The sequence below is a fragment of the Diadema antillarum genome, unplaced genomic scaffold, assembly GCF_040938485.1.
Source record: "Diadema antillarum isolate AM-2024a unplaced genomic scaffold, OU_Dant_1.0 scf00000018, whole genome shotgun sequence".
In the NCBI taxonomy this organism is placed as follows: Eukaryota; Metazoa; Echinodermata; class Echinoidea; order Diadematoida; family Diadematidae; genus Diadema; species Diadema antillarum.
In genome coordinates, this window is record NW_027270907.1 from 2,351,233 (window position 1) to 2,372,766 (window position 21,534).

The 21,534-nt window shown below is 37.2% G+C and overlaps 1 protein-coding gene across 1 annotated transcript; it reads left to right on the top strand.

Annotated features, from left to right (window-relative positions):
• Nucleotides 1-1,672: 1,672 nt before the first annotated feature.
• Nucleotides 1,673-19,474, top strand: LOC139728146 (amidase-like). The gene is made up of 12 exons (XM_071639116.1): nt 1,673-1,791; nt 4,438-4,535; nt 6,130-6,266; nt 6,770-6,942; nt 9,329-9,468; nt 10,197-10,397; nt 10,908-10,982; nt 12,219-12,384; nt 12,990-13,049; nt 14,760-14,860; nt 15,112-15,298; nt 15,842-19,474. Exons 1-12 carry the CDS (start codon nt 1,746-1,748, stop codon nt 16,042-16,044), a joined length of 1,587 nt encoding a protein of 528 aa, XP_071495217.1. The 5' UTR covers nt 1,673-1,745; the 3' UTR covers nt 16,045-19,474.
• Nucleotides 19,475-21,534: the final 2,060 nt, after the last annotated feature.

Genomic DNA, 21,534 nt, shown 5'->3' on the forward strand with positions numbered 1-21,534 from the left:
TCACAACCCTAACCCTAAAATCATAATTTATGGTTTTAGGGTTAAGGCTGTGATATAGGTTTACGTCCTTGGAGAAAATAAGACCGGAGCAACTCTCGCAGGAGCAGATGTCGTGTCACCACTAGGGCAATATAGGCCTTCCCTGCCGCGAAAAAAATATTCGCTTCCCGCCCAATTTCGCACTTTTGTCAGTCCATTTGATAGAAGGTTCTTCAATTTAGCAAAAACCCTCGTTATCGCACAGTCTGTCATTCAAAATTGCAACTTGTGCTTTCAATTTAGCATTCCGATCAATTGAATTTGCACATGTGGCTTTCAAATTCGTTATAAGAGTATCTAAATTGGCTGGTAGTCTACGTTCATTCAAATTCGCCACCACTCGCATAAAAGGGTATTTGAGTCATTTATTTCGCGAATAGGCAGTCAAATTCCAAACATTTTTCATTCAAATTGACATCATGTTATTTCTTTTTTGAAAAGGTGAGAACATTTATACTTGTATTTCTATCACGGTGACTTTTTGTTTCATTTTCAGTCACTGGGATCACTCCAAAATCTTCGAGTGATCCCTGACGTCACTATAAAATTCGAGTTTGTTGTTCTGTAACGTCCATTTTCACTCATACTTGTCATTATCCTAATTTCCACTCAGAAACTTCATCTTTTTGCAGTCATGACTGCACAAGTTAGATACAGACGTATATCTCAAGAAGACGGAGAGAAAGAATATAGGAACATCAATTTTGATGATCATATCTTTGACTTCCTAGAACTGGCCGACACACTCAGAATAAATCGCCCAACGGCCATATAAGTTGTGGCCACATGCACTTGGGACATCTTCGGACTGGGAGACTCAATAAGCATATAAAAAAAAACTGTTGCCAAAATCTCTAAAATGAATACGAAAATATGAAATGTAATGATGCTTACAAAACAATAACTATATGATGAAAAAAATAAAGGAAGAACCAAAGCATAAACATATGTGCTAAATTCACTGCAAAACATGTTAAATTGGATGCCCAAAAATTAATTCGAATGAACGAGCGCAGCATATGCGTGATCACGTGACTAATGTATATCATTTTGAATAGTTATTGAACTTGAACGAATAACGAAATGTAGTGCTTGTCTTAAGAATTTCAGCTGAAAAAGTGTTAATTAGAATGACGTAAAAGGTAGTTTGAATGCTAAAAAAATGAATTTGAATGAAGAGATCATAGAAATGAAATACCGAATATGTCGTCTACGCTAAATTTTGAAAAATAATTGAATGCAGTACTAAGGAAATGGACTGACAAAAGTGCGAAATTGGCCGGGAAAACCTGAAGTAGCAATAAACTAGTGACAATGTAGATTTTGTAAGTGTATAAAAACAGGCTATGGAATATTCTAACATTGTAAAAGAAAACCAACAACTTTGATCTCTCCGTCTTTTTAAGATGTGAAAATTTGACATCGCGTGATAGCAAATTCGACTGGCGGTTTTTTTACCAACTACAAGAGAGTATATATGAGTAATAATACATCATAATATATCAGTCAGTCATGCAAAGAAGAAGCCCCTCGCAATATCCAGTGACGCATACTGATCCTTGACACATTGACCTTTATTATTCCAAATGTGCATAATGCGCTAGACGCGAGCAAATACAAACAGGCTAAGGCCCTTGTTGAGCAAGGTAAATGCCTAGACGTCCACACGTTGGTCATGCTTTAGGTGCATTGAATATTTTGCAGAAATGGCCAATAAATCTGACTCCGCTGGTGCTAAAAGCTCTGAGAAAGGTAGTGTTTGTGTACTCATGTGCATTTTTACATTCATCACGTGTGTATAATATGTTTATGTCACAATGTACTCTTCAAAAAGTCGATAGTGAGAGCGGCTTCTGCGCGAACGTTGTCAGTACGTGTTGCCCATCGCGGTGTGTATTCACATTAGAATCTCCCATTCATGCCAGCACGTGAATGGTGCGCACAATAAGAGAGTCGCCCACTTGCCTTCCGAACAGCAAATGCATTTGTATGTTATTGGACCTTCTAATAAATCCAACAATCCTGAACGGCTGCCTCGGTACTTCTCATCTTGTCGTGCACTGTGCCTTATAACAATTTTATGACAGATTCTGATATGACACTACGTTAATTAATACGTTGTAAGAAAATAAGTCGACTTGTTTTGGTTGGGTGCAGACATGCGTAGATATCGCTGGGCGTAGAGGAAATATCCATGCAAAGATCGAGGACAAACGCCTGCACGCCAAACACATGACTAATGTAGAAATACATTAACCACTCAGGTAGAAAATCCGAGTCACCCATAAATGTATCAGAAATTGGACATCGCTTACTTATGTAGAAGCCTCCATACATGTAGAAATAATTCGCAAGCGTCATATACGAACAGTAAATGGTTTTTGTATTACAGTACTAGTATGCCAATGCACGTTCCTCGGGCCTATATACATACCTGCATCACGACTGTGTGGGTGTATATGTGTGTCTGGATCGGAGATGGAGAATGTAGAGATGCGTCGTTGTGGTTTAATATGGCAGCGGTCCATGATGTCATAAGAATCCGTTGCTTTATGTTAGTGAGACATATGTGAGCTTACTACTAAGATTTGCATATCATATTGTGAGTTTCAGTGGAGGAGAAGGGCTAAAATAATGATCTTTTGCTATCCAACATTTTTTTTTCATTTCCTTATGTTTTTCCCCTGAGTCAAAAACTTCACATAACTGTCCTCTGTCTCCATAACCACAAATGCAGTTTCCACTCCCCTGCGACTTTCTTTAAATGAGATGCCCTCATCTCCTAGAGTACTAATTCACAAAATTTACGAGCTATGCTTCTCTACTGAATTGCTCTGTTCCATATAGAGTTACAAAATGGGATCGTATTGCTTACTTGTTTATTTATCTAAAAACCAAAGTTGATATTATTATCATTATTATTATTATTATTATTATTATTATTATTATTATTATTATTATTATTATAGGTTTTCCCATTCATTTTAAAACTTTTTTCATTCAATTTCACAAATTTTTACTTCAATTTCGTCGCAGGATGTCGGGAATAGGTCAATCTTACTTTCAAATTCGTCTTTGGTCGTTCATTTTCAAATGAAGTCCATTCAATTTAGTCATTAGGTATACATTTTCGTCATTTACAGTTCAAATTCGTCAGTCTCACTCGCAGCACTCAAAACAGCAGGATCGATTTCGTCTTTTGTCAATCATTTTCGTCAAATTTTCATTCATATTCGTCTCATATCTCTATCCGGTGTGATTTTCCAGTCATCCATGTATTTTTGTCTGTAACCGTTCACATTTTACATTCAGGAGTTGACATAAACACAAGTGTCCCCCCCCCCACCTACCAGGCTACCTACCAGGCACACACACACACACACACACACACACACACACACACACACACACACACACACACACACACACACACAAACACACACATAACCACAGATACAGACACACACACACAGGCAACCCGAGTACACACTGATACAAACAGACGTACCGTCTCGCAAACGAAAACACTGACAAACGATTTCCAGGCAAACATGATTAAAGACAAAATTTAAGTGTAGAACTGTAACCTGTTTAATGCCAAAGAATGGATAACATAATTATGTTTGTTGCTTTCCAGGGTACAAAATGTAAACCATGCATTATGATGCTAAAACCTGAACATTACGAGTTAAAGTTCAAAAGGTGACACTGACATACTGTCCTGGGTTATGACTTTTGACTGTCGTTTATCCTTCAATCAATTTTGGTTAGCAGTCATGTTTTTCGTGTGTATTGTCTTAGCAAATGGTTAGGGAATAATGTGTAACGATACAATTTACGAGAGAAAGTAAAAATATATCGGCTTAAAGTTGGTTCACCATCAAAATGAAGAATCGACAACATGTGACTAATTTGATGAAATTTTGTGAATTCATGAAATTGTGTGAACAAAAACGAATTTGATCTTCACATTCTGCGATCCGGCAGCGGGAGGGATGAATTTGAAAGACAATTGACGAATGTCTTCGAAAATGTTTGACAATAAACGAATTACAATGACAATTGACGAAACTGAAGTTAGGATTTGCGTTCCACGTGCTTCTCGGGATGAAATTGAATAATAAATCTTTGAAATTGAACGACAAGAGTGCGAAAATGGATGGGAAAACCTATATTGTATTCATGTTTTGTTGAATTTTTCATATTGTGATTCAATGTTCCCTATACTCATGTAAGCGTTATGTATATTGCTTTGTATTACTTTATATAGAAATAAAAACATTTTAATTTGAAAAAAATATATATATACATATATATATATATATATATATATACATTATTGTCACGTGTCATTGTTTTCTTTGTATTTTTATCTTTTTCATTGTTTTCACAAAATAGAAGTCTTCGTCTGTCCATCTGTGAGGCCTCCTACTCATAAGCAGATCAAGGAAATAGCCAATGATCTCGGCTTCGACTTGGAAGAAGAAAGTCTTCAGGTAAGAAACGAAGATTGTCGCCCTCTAACTGTCTAAAATGATATTTTTAAAACTGTCCATAAGCAGGGCCCTGTTTCATAAAGCTGTTCGTAAAGTTACGAACAACTTACGAGCGACTGTGATCAGTTCCGATGTGCCCTACCTATCATAATTTCAATAATTCAGCACAAGAACTGATCACCAGTCGCTCGTAAGTTGTTCGTAACTTTACGAACAGCTTTTATGAAACAGAGTCCATTTGGCTCAAGTGTTGATTATTCTGGTTTTATATGAGACTGGATTGCAAATATCTAAAGTTCATATATTTTTTAATAGTGGGAAATTGAGCAAAGAAAATGGGATTCCGTCGGGATATTTATTTTTCATTACTTACAACACACTGATATGGATGATCATTGAAATAATTGGGATAAGCAATAATCCTATACATAGTATTATATTACTATTATCGAGACCTACAGCCTCTCCAATAGCCTCTCCAATATCAAGTTGAATACTGGAGTGTGTCCCCAATAACATGAAGGTCGTTAGTTGTATTGGTAAGTCTAAGTCTTTTGAGAGTAACACAAACCTTCGACATCCAACTTTCTGTGGTATAGGTATACCAACAAGGTAAAAGGCGAGCTCGCCTAAATGAAAGGTATATATACCCAACTACCATAGCATTTCTACCAGCAGCCTCACCAACAAGTTCACATCAGCTATTAATAGCTCAGTATCTTTACGCTCCAATGTGTGTGTCCTTATATTACGGTTTGCTCACATAACAGCCACACACCCACACGCACGCACACACACACACACACACACACACACACATACACAAATATACAGTTGTAACGGGTAAATGAGTAACTAAAATATTCGACATTATTCCATGATGATACAAATTGAAAACGAGTGGGTATTATTTTATGCATATATTTCATTTTAATTTTATTTCAACACGGTAATAACAGGGAACTTACCAATTGCCCAGCCATCGGCTGTTATTCTGCAAGTTCGCGCATGTATGCAATATAACAGAACAAAAACATAGATTCAGTAAATTCAGCATATAATGATTAAAAATAAGAAAAAATATATCTACAACAGCACATCAAAAATATACAGACATTGACATAAAACAAATAATATCAATAATACTCTCGCTTAAAAGAATAGGAAACTTTACGATATATTGATATGATACAACATGACATACAATACAGTGAATATTAAACTACAACTGCTGCTGTTTTAAATGAAACCTGATATATATATATGTATATATATAGACATATATATATATGCAAACTTAATCGTATGTAGGCCTACTTAATTGCATGCAGTTCAAAAGACAAATTGTATACTGTAGACCATCTATCATCGTAAGCAGATGCTTGGAGGGGATTATGACATTAGAAGTACATTGTAGTAATGTTCTCATACAAGTTATACAGCACTAAGTGTAAAGAAGGTGATGCTCAAGACCGAAGTGCATTAAAAGAAAACGATTATTGACCACTGTGTGCTTTTTCTATCGAAATTCCATGTACGAAATGTTTAGTACTTCTAAGATGGAACACATGATTTGGTTTTTCTGATATGACAGACTTTCAAGAAGACCATAACAGAGCACGTTGATGCCATAAACGCCATCGAGTGCCTCGTGGAGCCGAGGTTGCCGACGAAGTACCCACGTCTCCCTGGCTATAGGCCTGAACAGAAGGACAACCCACTTAACGCATGGTCATCACATTTCTTATTTGATAATTTGAATAATTACTAATTGACTTAATCTCACCTTTTTAGATGAGAGGTATAAGGGGATGTGATGTTAAATATCATGAAAAATTAGGGCAACTATATTTATCACCATATTATTTTTATTTCCTAAAATCCGACTGAGAATTGTGTCATTACCAGTCAAATTTAATTTGTGTTGCATTGGTACGTTTTTCTCTTTCTTATAAAAGTACACCTAAATAGAAAGTCGTTTGACACTTTCACCCTATGTCACTGTCGTACATGATTACGTTTATTACTTTGTCTAATCTCCCCAGACCAACTAATGATCTAATGATCGTTTCAGTTTATGATATAATAACGTATTTGAAGTAATAGAAATGAATACTAAAAGCTTCATCGTGTGAAGAATACAAACGCGTCATCCTCATGCAACAAAGTATCCGATATATATTATCTATATCATCTACAGACAAGCTTGTTTTATCACGTGCTGAACCATGCAGGTATTGGCGATGTGATATCAAAGGTGCAGACAACGGAAAACTGTCCGGTAAGAGAGTTGCGGTCAAGGACAACGTAGCTGTAGCGGGTGTCCCAATGATGAACGGCTGTCATGCTCTCGAGGGTTACACGCCCGATTTTGACGCAACAGTAGTCACAAGAGTTTTGGATGCAGGTACGTTCGATTGTTAAAGGGGATGGCCAGTAACTGATCAGTGGGAATCAGTGGGAATGCTGGGGAATGATTGTTCTAATCCTTGTGAGATTTATTTAAGAGTACATTATATATCTATTGACTGTTGTGTGAAAATTATTTGTTTCAGAATAGTCTCATATTCAATTAATGTGCAGTTTAATGTTTCCAGGTTAGCATGCCTGTACAGTGATGGGGCGATCGTTAACGGCCCCTCAACGATCGCCCCGTCACTGTACGGGAATTCCCACGGCATTCCCACTGATTCCCACTGATCAGTTACTAGCCATCCCCTTTAAATTCTCCATTTTATAATTTCAATTCGTCAATTGTGTGAGCTGTAAATGAAATTCAATTTATTGTAAATGAAAGTGCCCCGAAAGCAATCTACATAAAGGCTATAAATGGAATTTATTTGCCCCAACATGAAAGACATATATTGTGTTTTTTGTGAGATCCCTTGTTTTGATAACGATGATCAGCAGTATTGTATTAATAACGATAATTGTAATAATAATTGCCAATTATGAAGCGGACCTTTCGGTTGTGTCTGATGATCTTAAGGATGAAATTATCATTCGATTTTATAGCAAAGTCTCAAACATTATGAGGCTGAAAATACTTACTGATGCTATTTAGATGCAATGGTGATTTTGATGGTCAGTAGTTCCTATAGGGAAACAGAGAGTACAACTTACAACTGGAGCTTGAAATCATCTCGATAGCTGTAGAACTGAGTCTGTTTGATGCCGTCAAAACGTGAATCCTATATAGTTAAGATTCGTAATAGGCATGTTTTACGTGTGATCAGGGTATTTGCCCTGTCGAAATGTTTCCTCGGCATTTATAGAAGTTAAAGGCATTATTTACCATTTACAGATGAAACAAAAACCCAGCTACAGTGCTTCAAAATGGTTCTAAAATGTGAGTTAGTGATACGACCAATCGTTGTAATCTGCGGTTATGGTTTAATGAGGAAAATAGTAATATCTCCATATATTTTAGGCTTCTCAGCAAAATCGTAATGTGGTATAGGATGTTTTGTGATACAACTGACCAACAGATTTGCATCAAATGTGATAAATTGAAGATTTTTTTTTTAGATCACTGCTCCCAATGACAAACAATACCTTTAATGATAAGTCATTGATTGGACTGAAAAAGTGTTATCATTGATTTTGAAGTACTGATTTAAAGTCAGAGTGCCATCAGGAAAAAAAAGAGAGGATATGCTAACAATGCCACGGCAGTTCGAAGCGGGTTCACTGTACTATCGAGCAGACAAAGAAAATTACAGTGATTTGGATAGTGATTCGTGATTCGTTAATAACGACGGAAGAACCCCCAATATAGGTTTGTATAGACCTACTAATTGCTACACAGACAATAAAGCAAGGCGGGTATACCTTCCAATACGGACCCAAACTGGAGGGGAAAAAATGAACTTTTCGAGGCCAACATTCAGCAAATATGCTGAATAGTTGACTGATAAAGGGAAAATTAATTCCTGATAAGTCCAGAGAAGTCAAGCCCAAGACAAGACAAAGTCATGTATAATAAGACTAATTTGCTCAACTATTGAGAAAAGTAAAAAATAATACAGAAATTTCTGTCTGATGATCAGTTATATGCGTAACAACATTATAATCATGTTAACCTTTTGCATATAAACATCAGGGGCAAAAGTGAAAGCATCTAGAAATACGCTGAATTTCAGCCACTGCAATCTTGTGTGTCTTCAACTTTGTTTATAAATTACTTCATTAAGCTTCTTGTTCACTCTAAATTCGTTAGCTTAAAAAGTAATCTAATAGACCATGAGGAGGGACAAATCCAATAAAAAAAATATTATTAATTTCAAATCTAATGGATCTAATTTCTAAATCAATTAGACTAAAAATTGTTATCTCATGTGGATTTGTCCCTCCCCGTGGTCTTATTAGATTACTTTTTAATCGAACGAATTTAGAGCGTTGGATTCTTGAGGCCTACGTGAGTTTGTATTTGAGCTATTTTGTTCAAAAGAACTTCTGTATCGATTACTTGGCAACGCACGTTTGTATTCATATCATAGGCCTATTAGGACCGTCTCTCAAGACAAATCAAAACCTAGACCGACAAGAAACTTCGCATGTAAGGGAGAAACTCCCCATGTAAATAAAAAGTGTAACTTTGTCTATCATTGGTAAAGGAAAGAGAAAAAATTAGATGAGTTAATTGAATGTTCTGCAAAAGATAGATATGAAAATGTCAGTGCAGTAGGTCGTTGGTGTCACTTGGACGAAATTTCATTTTTATCTATAGGTGGTACTATCGTTGGAAAGACAGTATGTGAGTCACTTGAACGAAATTCCATTTTAATCTATAGGTGGTACTATCGTTGGAAAGACAGTATGTGAGAACTTGTGTTTCTCCGGAGGAAGTTCCACCGCGGCTAAAGGTCCTGTCAAGAACCCTCATGATACCGGTCGTAGTACCGGAGGATCAAGTTCTGGTAGTGCTGTGGTGGTAAGTTGATGGAATGAGCCACAGAACACAAGTCATGATGTGCTCATGGGAAATGCACCGTTGTAGGCGTTTGTCGAAGTGAAATATCTCTTGTGTTTTCCTGTTTAAAGGGAGAGGGCTGATGATGGACATTTTCTGTAAGTTGAATGAACATGACTGTGTTGACGTTCGCTTTGAGTCCAGGAAGTGCATTACTAAAGGATCTCTGTATCCTTGATGTTCAAGTAATATAGCATCTTTTATGGCGTTTGCAGCCTGCTCGTGCTTTCGTTTTGCTTTGGTTTTTTGATGTCTCTGGACAGTTTTACAGAATCATCTTGCTGTCAGGTTTGTCAATTATTTTGGTTCACTCTGAAAAAAAAAGGAAACCGTACAGCAACATTTAAAATGTCATTACTCCTCCATGCCTTTCGTTAAATGTTAAATCTAATACTCAAAATGTTCAGTTTAGCACCAAAAATATTGAACTACCATTTTGCAAATGGTAACAGTTTGAGTGTTAGATTTAAACTTTTATTCATTGTTAAATTTAACGTTTACACAAAGATTGGAAGAGAAACAACCTTCAAGATGTTGATTTACCATTAGCTATTGATTTTTTTTTTAGTGTTGATGGATTTCTTTCAAAAAACCTGAAGTAAGTTCCCCTCTGTAGCATTCTCACATACCAGACATTAATTACATGTACTGTCAACTCGTCGTGTGACTTTGACTTCGACCAACAACAGGTGAGTGTTGGCGAAGCGGACATGGCTATCGGAGGTGATCAGGGTGGGTCGGTCCGTCTACCAGCCAGCTGGACCGGCATCGTAGGGCTGAAGCCGACGTATGGTCTCGTGCCTTACACTGGCGCGATGGGGATTGAGATGGCAGTGGATCACCTCGGGCCCATGACTAGGTCTGTTCATGACTGTGCTCTCTTTATGGAGGTAAACTTTTCCTCTTCTTGTTGATTCTTCTCGGGGTGCTTTTCTTTTGGTTTGTTACTATTTGTCGTCAATATTATATAGACGGCTAGTTTTGGGAGCAGTATACACAATAGTGTCGACAAGCACGTACATCGTGTATTTTCTTTTCTTTGTAACGGACTGCAAATTTTCCCGCCACAGTGGTTTTCTATTCTGTGTCAGTCAGTCACAACTCTCACTCAGTAAAGTTATTTTAAGTTGCGTTTATTCAGATGAACGCAAAAGATATTAGAATTGAAGGGAAATGTGTTCACAAACTCACACATTGCAAACTGACTCATCCGATTTTACTACTTCAACAAGCAAATGCTGTCGTACATTCATGGTTGCAAGGAATATGCCCTTCACACAAGAGGTACCCAAGGCTTTTTCGTGTTGGCCAGAAGAACATGGAATCTGGATAAATGATTATGTACCTGTCTTTCTTTCACTTTTTTTTTTCGTTGATCGAACTTTTGTTGCCTTGCAAAGGTTCTAGCTGGCTACGACAACGGGATGGACCCACGACAGCACCCACATATCAAAGTTCCTGAATATACACAGGAGGTGAGAACTTAGAATTTCATTTTTATATTTGAGTTTTCCAAATTGACAAGGGAAATGAGACCCAAATCTATTATCGTCAACATATTTTTGTAGCAAGTGGAAGAAATGTAGTGTTCCTGTGCTATTCATGAAGAAGGGAAAATAGTTCAAATTCTCATAATATTTTCTCTGTTGTCGTATAGATTGTGACATCACGAACTTTTGTTCTCATCTCATCCATTAATGTTGTACCGAAACTTTGCAAATTGATGCTCCTGATAGGATTGTCCGATTTTCCTCAAGATTCACAGATGACTTTTACAATATTTCTGCATTCACTCAATTCACAACATGGCTGGCGCCCACGTTTTCAAAAGTGTGTGTGTGTGTGTGTGTGTGTGTGTGTGTGTGTGTGTATGTAGGGGGGGGCACTTCCGGGGTTCATGACCTATTATAACAAGCAAAAAACAAAAACAAAACAAAACAAAACGAAACAAACAAGCGCAAAAACAACGGCCTTACCGAGCTCAAATGTTTCATTCTATTTTTGTTTTTCTAGTGCCACTTCCGGGGTAAAAAAATGGGGCCCAAAGTGGTGACACCGTATGTATTCCTATGTACGCCCCCAACCCCCCCCCCCCCCCCCCCCCCGGTTCCGCCGGCCCTGCACAAATGAATCGGAGTTGCATTTCCCTTTAAAATCAGGTCGGCATATGAACAGATGGTTATGGTCACAACATAAAAAGTAGATGCCATGCCCTTGCAAGATTCAGATGACTACTTTCTGGAAATGAAAAGGCAAAAATACAGCAACGGTATACAATGCTGTGATTTCAGATGAAATTATTTTGTGTCTCCTTTCCATTTTTATCTCAATTCGAGAGAAACATGTTAAACCAACCTATTATCCTTTGGGATATTAGTTGATATCTATAATATGCTAGATAGATATGCTATTAGGTGATATCTGTGCTATAGAGTCGAGAGATATGATATTAGTTGAGAACCGTGTAATCCTTTAAGCCAGAATGCATGATCTCCGAGATGAATTCCACAAGACCTGTACCACTCAAACTATATGGTGTGATCACAATGTTGGAAATCACAGTATAATGTTAATCTAGATGTATAAAGCTGCTTTTACGCAGAGAAACTAAAATGGTGCCTTTTCTCCAAGTTAAGAATGTCTCTTTTTTGTTTTGTTTTGTTTTGTTTTTACAAATCAGTACACCATGTTTCCCTCTATTAACCTCTCAGCTGCTAATTGGCAGCGCCCAGGGCATGAAGATCGGGATTCTGAAAGAGGGTTTTGCATCGCCGAAAGCAAATCCAGCTGTTGATTCTCTGGTGAGGAAGAGTATCGAAGCTCTGACAGGCATGGGTTGCATCGTGAGAGACGTGTCGATACCGATTCACGTACAGTGTAAGCTGATCTCATTTCTCACGGTCGGACAATGCGTCATGTAGATTTTTATTGTACTTCTGAGGTCAGCAGCCATTATGGCTAAAACAGCATTGTGGGGCATTCGGTGTTATACAGAAAGTTGGTAATACGTTAGAATCATTGAATCAGAAAGAAGTCCCACTATGACTTTATAAAGCGGCATATTTTGTGCTTTCCATTTTTGCAAGTTATTCTGTGATTGTTTGTAAATGTATTGCATTATTATCATTGACAATATTTGATTTTCTTGGTCTTCTTTTTTTTCTTCTCCTGTCTGTTTCATATTCATTGACAACTAACATCTTATCAATGTGCGTTTGGGGACTTTAACGATGACATTTTCGTCCAAGTGACGTTAGTCCTGTGCCTATACACGTTTAATAAGCTATTGTTATTTGATGCTTTTCTCTGAAATGAAATTCTGGGCCGAAATAGTCATTGAAATGATTTATGGATACTGATGAATTCAGTAATCACGTGCTCTCACACACACACACATTTATTGTATACCAGTATATGTATCACAATACAAACGTGTGTTTATTTAGAGTTTTACCATAAATGTTTCTGTTATTATGGCACAGCTCCATTGATCTGGGGCGCAACTGCGCAGGGTTGCTATGAAAACATGATTCGCTTCGGAGGTAAGTTATTGTTTCATATCTATTCTGGGTAACATAATATTTCACAGAAGAAGGGTAATTGGTGATGGGTTGGGTTAATGGTGCAGTGTCGACGTTATGAAACAAATCATATATATATATATATATATATATATATATATATATATATATATATATTTGACCTGAAGTCACGTCAGCAATATAGCCTATATGGTTCATAAGATCAAACTCGAAACGATAGCTGCTCAAGCGTAAGTGTTGCTAAATATGTGCAAACTATTTCTTCAGTCTAAATGAATATGAAAGCATCTTTGATTTCAACATTATATTAAGATACACCCCATCCTTTGCCCCAACCCGTGCGCCGATCGCAATAATGCACCAATAACTTGGTGCATTGCGTCTTTATTCCTGCCACATTTTGGAGGGGGTTAACTGGGTTGCTTACGGGGTAGGAAAAATATCATAATTAACCGAACATCATCATCACCAGCACCAACACAACAATAATAATAACAAAGACTTTGTGAACATGAGGAAACGCATTTACTAGGGAGCTTAAGATTTGCGACGCAGACGTTAAGAGGGAAACACACACAAAACATGTGAGTATGCGCAAGATCGCTTATCAAAATTGATTTCGCGTCATCTCGAGTTTTTATAACGACTCTGAGCCATTTTAGTGTCCGCTCAAATTCACGACGCAGAGAAGATACTTGATGGATATCATTAGGGCGAACGCTTACCGGGAGCGCTAGGCTACATCTTGGTAAAGTCTATAAAGCTACTTTGCCACACGACGCAGGGAGAGAGAAGATCTGTCAAAGCAACCTTCGTCTTTACGTTCGCGTCGCAAATCTAAAGCTCATTAATGTCTCAGAAGAGATGACGACGGTCATATGGGAATTTTCGAATTACTTTTCTGATTTTGAGACCGAGAATTGGAGATTCAGAAATATCAATCAGAGAGAGAATGTTTTTACTTCCAATTGTTTGTTCATCATCCTCAATTTCATTAGCTCTTCTGGAAGTACAGACAGTTAACAGAGCATATCATGTTATATTCCAATATCATATTACTAATTTAGTGGGAAAACAAATCTAGCAAAAGTAGAATTCAATTATGAAGTTACGATAGGATGCATTCCTTACTCATTGAATGCAAGAGAGAAACATGTGAGGAATAAGTAATGGGTTTAGAGTAATTCTATCAATACATACGGATTAGTAACAATAAAGATTAGAAATGGAACTGTTGGCTTAGCGTTGATATGTGCAAAATGGAACAAGAATGAAGTTAATGGCTCGGTCACAAATACCATGAAGAACTGCTACGAACGCCGTACGAACGATTTTTAGACAATTTCGTAAGATCTTCTTAAGAAGGCCGCACGAAACCAACGTTAGCGTTAGTTCTTAGCCTGGTCAATGGCCTGGTCCAAGATTTTTTTTTAACTTCGTACGAAACTCTCTCTTCGCAAGGCGGCCGTACGAACATCAGAATTCGTACTAACATTGGTATTCGTTCGAACACATCGTTCGTACAAACCTTTGTGACCGTAATGCTTTAGATGATCATATTCTATTCCTAACATATGTTTTGTTAAGGCTATCATGAATTATCAAAACTACGAATTATGTTCTATTTTGTTTCGTTGCTTTGTAAATATTTCGTTATTTCGTTCAGTCATAATGATGTGGTATATTTTGAATTTTGTTCTGCAATGAAAGGAATTGGTATGGGACATATTGGCTATTATCCCACGAGCTTCGGAATCGCATCCAAGAAAATGATTGCAAGCAGACCCAACGATCTATCAGAGGCATTGAAGGTAAGAAAGAAGTAAAATACGAAAACAACTCAGTGATCGAAGTTAGTCTTGTGTTGCTGTTGTGGTTTTCTGATCTGTATGTTTTTAGAGATAGAAACTTATTAGCACAAGCGACAACGGTGACGTGAACGTTGTCCATTATTCCTCGACATCGAAGTACTTGAAGAAAATTGGTGATAAGTGCTAATTTGTAATCATATTTTAGTTCATTTCTTGTGCATACTTCATTTTTGACTGTCCGTGTCTTTCAGATGTTCTCTGTGGAAGGGGAGTACCTACACAGGTATTACGGCAATCAAGTGTATGCCAGGGCCCGTAACCTCGTCTTCAACCTTCGCCAGGCCTATGATCGGGCGCTAGAGGAAGTAGATGTCGTAGCCATGCCCACCATTCCGTTTACAGCATCTGAGCTCATTCATAAGGACGACTCATTGTCAGGTATATGTGGAGGCCATTGATGTTTGAAGCTTCAGTTGTTTAATTTGTCATTTCATCTTGCATGTCACAACACTTCAGTCAATACTTTTCGCTTTCACTCATACAGTCATATTAAATTACACAGGTTAACAAGGATAGTGAAGAGCTAAGTATAGATCAATATTGCGCCGAATCTTGACTACATGACGACTCTATTGGGAAAAAAAAAACCAAGGGGGAAAAAAACCAATTGAAGAAGTGATAAACAAATGGTTTTTCACTAGCCATTTGGTTTAAAACACGACGTCTCTATATAGTAGTCGAGAAAAGTGACGTGAATAAAAGTATTTTGAAGAATTGCAAAAAAACAAACAAACAAACATTGACCTTATACGATTGTCACACGTCAGAATCATCGCAATAAAAAATGTAAAAAAAAAAATAAGCAACCGTTTCCATTGAACACTCGAAAATCTTGAGATGTTATTTGTTAACCGAATTATTGTGCACAAAGAATGCTTTGCGTGTCAACTTGAATGGCGTAAACCGTGATTTTGCCTATAGGCTACTTCACAAAATGCATGGAGATGACAAGTAATACCATGGCCGCCAACTTAACTGGTCACCCCGCCATCAGCGTCAACGCCGGATTCCTGGACGGCTTACCTGTTGGACTCATGCTGGTAGGAAGGCACTTTGAAGAGACCACCGTCCTCAGAGCCGCTCAGGCTGTCGAGACATTGAGAGAAGCTGCTGTCGCCAAGTGAATGAACCTCTTGATGAGGAAGGGATATCGTTTCCTCTCCAGTTATTTTTGTATCAGTCATAGAAAGTTTATATGTATTGAAGGTGCAGACAAAATTTGATCCTCAGAAATCAGTGCCTCAGGTGTGTCCATGAGGACGTATATGCGCTCTTTACTGATCGACTCGAAATTAGGCCCTCCTCTAAATTTGGCATTCTATCCGGGCATTCTATGTTTATATTCATTATTTTTAGACAATCGAAGATTAGAATTATACCTGAATGTATGAAAATTTAATGTTAATAGTCATTGTTTTGGGACAGTCGGTGATCAGAGTTACGCCTTGGTGTCAGAAAACAGCAATCTGTACTAATTGCATGTCTTATAGTCAATATATTCCTGAATTCTTAGCCATTTGAAATGTATATTACTTTCGTACAGATTTTGTATTGCTTTCTTTTCTTGTGTGTTGTGGCTTCATAAAGCATATTTAGCATACATGTATTACCGTTTCCATCATGGTCATGTAGGCCTACTGATTTGCACCATTTAAGATTTGTCGGGCTTTCCCAATTCTAGCACGTTGAACATGTCTTTTGGAGTCTCCCCCCTCCCCCTCCAAACAAACAAACAAACAAACAAACAAACAACAACAACAACAACAACAAACAGAATGTAGGCCCATGTCTCTCTCCCCTACTCCCACCCCTTAAAAAATGATATTACACTATAACGCACTACAGCAGAACAAGAAGATCACTGGAGATTATTATAGATCGACTGTCAGGTACTGATTTGTTACATGTTGCAGGGAGGTCTTTTCCACCTCCGTGCATGTTGATAGCACGACTGGCCGTTTTAAGATAGTCCAGACCTGTTTACTTCTGAACTGTTTACTTAGGACTTCTGTATTTATTTCCTGACTCGCTCTTCAGTCCGTATCCAGGAACATTATGTCACAGTACGTCCTCCAATACATATAAAAGGACATTGATTCCCTGTCTGCAAATACAAGAATAATGGTACGGTCTTTATTCACACAACAAACACGCTCTTCTTCACATTCGATAACACTGATAATTACGTAACCACCAAGGCAGTTATGTCGATGTCTCAGAAGTGGGTAGATGACTGCTACTGCAGTAAAAAGTTGTAAACGTGAAAGCAAGAGATTATTGAGCAGAGAGCAGAAGGTTGAGGTGTGAGTTTTCTTCAATTTGTCTCCCTTTACAAATTAAATTTGTAAGATCGCAACTGCTGACCTATAATTTAACAAACATGTCCCAAGATCCTTTTCGAGCAAACTTTTATGAACCTGTTTTCTATGGCTAGTAGCCATTATCTTTATGTAGGAGCTTTAATGCTTACTTCCTTTGATACAGAGTGTGAGTAACGTTTCCAGCCCACCACTGACAAACCTTGAACCTTAAAGACGTTTTATGACATAGGCCCTATCACATGTCGACGTCTGCCATCCTAATTGTCTGCCATTTCAAGACGATGAAGGATTTGGGGAGCGTTTTATAATATCTTTCGACAGAGCGGTTATCGCCTGTTTTGGTCTGGTAGTATTAAGAATTAAAGGGATTTACAAGTTTTGCAATAATCTAAATGTACAATCATTGTAAACTTCCTCCTTGCTGTGTAAGGAGCACACCACTCGTAAAATACACTAAGTTGACATCAAATTCGGTCATGAGAAGCATACAATGGTGACATTTACTTATAAAACATGCGCCATCTTTGTTCGTAATTGTGCAGAAATGAGAATGTTAACGACTGGCAAACTACCAGTAGACCTATTCACCACTATTCATACAGATATAGAAATGGACCTCACTGCGTACATCTGATATACTGCTTTGGACCTTTCATTCAAACCGAGGACATCCTCGAATTAGAACGGACGATATTGATCTCAGTCCATGTAGACTCGGTAAATATCCCAAATGTTTACATCGCTACTTTGGTATTCAGAGGTCCTCATTCCTAAAACATGATGAACCTAGATATATGGCCTACATTGGACTTGATACTGATCTGTCTGAAGTTCACAGATAGCACCATGTATCAAAAATCAGATGACGCTATCCGTAGGAATAACGTGCTTACTTTATACATACACGGTATCACAAATGTGAACACGGAACACAGAGGGGGAATATGGCAGCCAAAATTGGTATAACTTGGAATCTTAAGACTGAGGATTATGCCGACATTGAAATCAATATCGAAACTCAACATTACTTTGATCTGGCTGACCCCACAAGCACATCATTAACAGGTCTTTGTCACGTTTATGTGTATAATGATGACATTTGCTTTTTAGAACAAGTACAACAGTAATGGATCGGCAAGTAAATACACAATTGTAAAAAATATCCGTATGAATTTATGAGCTTTTACATTTTCCAAGAGAGTGATGATATTGCGTGCATAATGCTGGCATTCTGCGATTTATTTGCAAATAATGAAACATGATAATCAAGTCCAGTTACATAAATTGGTACACACACTGTAACACGCTGTGCAGTCTTACCCGAAGAGTTTATATGCCAGTATTGTAGGTCCTACCTTTGGTGTTACATTTGATGAGGTGCTATGTGCGCCACAGGTTTGTGTACGTGTAACGTATTTACAAAATGTGTGTCTGGTTGCATATCCTCGAAGCGTGTTTTGGGAAGTCGAGCGTACCCCCTTCCCCATTTTTTTTAAATTGTTTTTTGTTCAATCCTGTAACAGATGAAACAAATACATGTATGAGATACATACATGAGTTCGACCTGTAAATTACTCACACTGATGAAACCTCCAAATTACCTCGCTCTGTGTAGAAAGTTGTGCCATAGAAAATGTAACATAAATTAAATCTTGTATCAGACAATCAAAATGAATATTGAATAATAATGACATTTTGATGTGTTCATATCGCACTGATGAAACTTCTGAAATTACTTCGCTATGTATAGTAAGTTGTTCATGTACCACAGGAAATTTCACATAAATGAAATCTTGCAATGGACAAAGCAAATACATTATTATGGAATGAAATGACATTTTGATGGGTTACCTCCGAAATTACCTCGCTCTTCATGTAGTGAGTTGTACCTTAGAAAATCTTGTTGTATCAGTGTAAATTTTTGTAGTGTATACCGGGGCTTACTCAAAATTTTTATGATGTTCATATTTTTGTACAGGAAGCACTAGGAAAGTTGCGAGTTCATGACATTATTACCTCAGTTATTTTTGAGATGTGGTTGTGACCAAATATGAGAAAAAAACAAACAAACTTTAAATCCCCATAAATATCCTGTCAGATCATGCTGAAATTACCACCATTTGGTGCACCTGATTTTTACCATGTCTATATCAACTTGAAAATGGTGTGAAATTGTACTTTAATGCAGAAGACAAATTCAACACTGGAGAACATCTTTTGCATGTAAATCAAATGAAGGTGTCTGTTGAGTGTCTTCTGTTGAATATGTATCCACTGTTGATTTTACTCAAGAAAGGTACATGTACATGTATTTTGTTTCTGCTTTTCATTATGGCCCTGTAGAAGAATAAGACATCTCAAATCATCATACCGCACACCATGATAGCACTCCCTCCAATCACTTCCTCTTCAAAATAATGCAAGTCCATATTCCATTTCATACACTGTCACTGATACATAACACAAATCACTGTACACTGTGTATCCCAATGCATTTGGAAACGACTGATATGTGTATTTCTGTATCTCTCATAATACGGTTTGTCAGCATTTTTTTTTTCTTTCCAGTGGGAAAATGGAAACATCATTAAGTATGACATAAATATTACAAAGAGTGGTCTTGCCTTCATGTGGAAACACATGACATGGCTGTAACAATATTTTACATCATTTAGAGGACTTAAATGAAACATTATACAACTCCACTATCAGGTAAATGGACAAAAACATGCCCAAGAAAAAAGGTTATTTCACTGGTCAAGACATCATAGTAAGGGATCATATCTCACTGAATACAACTGACACATTGTCAGACCATTATTTTCCTTCAGTACCTTACCATCAAACTGAGGCATGGACGCTCATGCAATTTTGCATGCTGTGAATTGGACTTGCACTGTGCAACACCCGTATGAACTACAAAAGAATCTTATTCTGTTCATCCACATCCACATCCACATGAAATAAACTTTATCACAGATTACATTATAACTTCTGACAGTACACTTAGTCACTATACTCGTGTTTCAATGTTACCTTTGCAAACCATATGCTGAGTAATTTTCTGTATTATTGCAATCAACGCCTAGCTGATGCAATGTAGACTTCTACTTACTTAAAAGGTTCAAAACTGTCATTTCCCTTGTAGTGCTTCATAAAAAGTGAGCTCATTGATTTGCATTGTACAAGCTCACAAGACACATTGATAGATGACGAGGTCTGCATAGCTTACCAGTTGAATAGGTAGCCTAAAAAGAAAGAGTAAAATTTTATAAGCACAAGAGTGCAAATTTGATCAAAATCAGATAAAAATCAGGGAAGTTATGAAATGATATTATTTTTTTTTTTCAAAACAGTTGATACGAATATGGATTCCTCAAAAAATATCGGATATCTGTAAGTTTCATAAATTATTTCTTGCTCATTTTACTATTAATCAACACATGCTTGATACCATCAGAATGATAATTTAATTCTCTTTAAAAGGATACCTTACAATTCATGACTATGCCATTGAGGAAAGGGCAAAATTTTAAAATATGGGGATAAGATCTAAATTGAAAAGTTGGAAACTGAACACCAGCAGTCATGATGAGTCAATAAAGAACATCTTTTGTATGGTGTTATGGCTCTTGTTCTAAGCTGGTTAGCCTAAAACGTCAATCTCAATAGACTTCTGTATTTAACAATCAAACTCATATTGGTGCCATGTCGGGTAATCATGATAGCTCATTTTGTATTTGGCTGCTCTTCATGCCACATGTAAGCAATATTCAAGAGAAGACTCTGTTGTGTGAATGTGGTGAAGGTTTTTGTGAGATTCAGTGGTTTGAGTCCTGTTTTTCAATGTCCATACATGTTTGTCTGCTCCTGCACACATTTGTTAGAATCAATGTTAATGTTGATGTTAGAATGCATAACAACCAATAAGACAATGGGAAACTTACTCATCAACAAGGAAAACAATCGGGTGACTTACCAAACTTGGGTCATGTGCAGTTTTTCAATTTTGAACTTACTCCACATTTCAAAGCACTGCACCTCCATGTAAGCCATGAATATAACAAGTAGGGTATCATTTTACACAAAATTGAGCTATCTGTCCCTGGTTACCAAGCATGTGTCAATTTTTCCTAAGATAAAGAGAACAATAATTGACTGAACTCAGACTTTCACTTTATTTTGTTTTCAGGAGTTTACAAGTGAGTGCATTTTTGCTGTTATCACTTCACAATCTTCAAATGATCATGTACAAAACACTGTCAAAAATTATTGTTATTATTATTATTTTTT

Excerpts from the sequence above, each read along its gene's own strand:
- LOC139728146 (XM_071639116.1), top strand. The coding sequence starts at position 1,746 with ATGGCCAATAAATCTGACTCCGCTGGTGCTAAAAGCTCTGAGAAAG. Across the intron at positions 4,536-6,129 it reads TGGAAGAAGAAAGTCTTCAG|ACTTTCAAGAAGACCATAAC; the intron begins GTAAGAAACGAA and ends CTGATATGACAG. Across the intron at positions 12,385-12,989 it reads GATACCGATTCACGTACAGT|CTCCATTGATCTGGGGCGCA; the intron begins GTAAGCTGATCT and ends ATTATGGCACAG.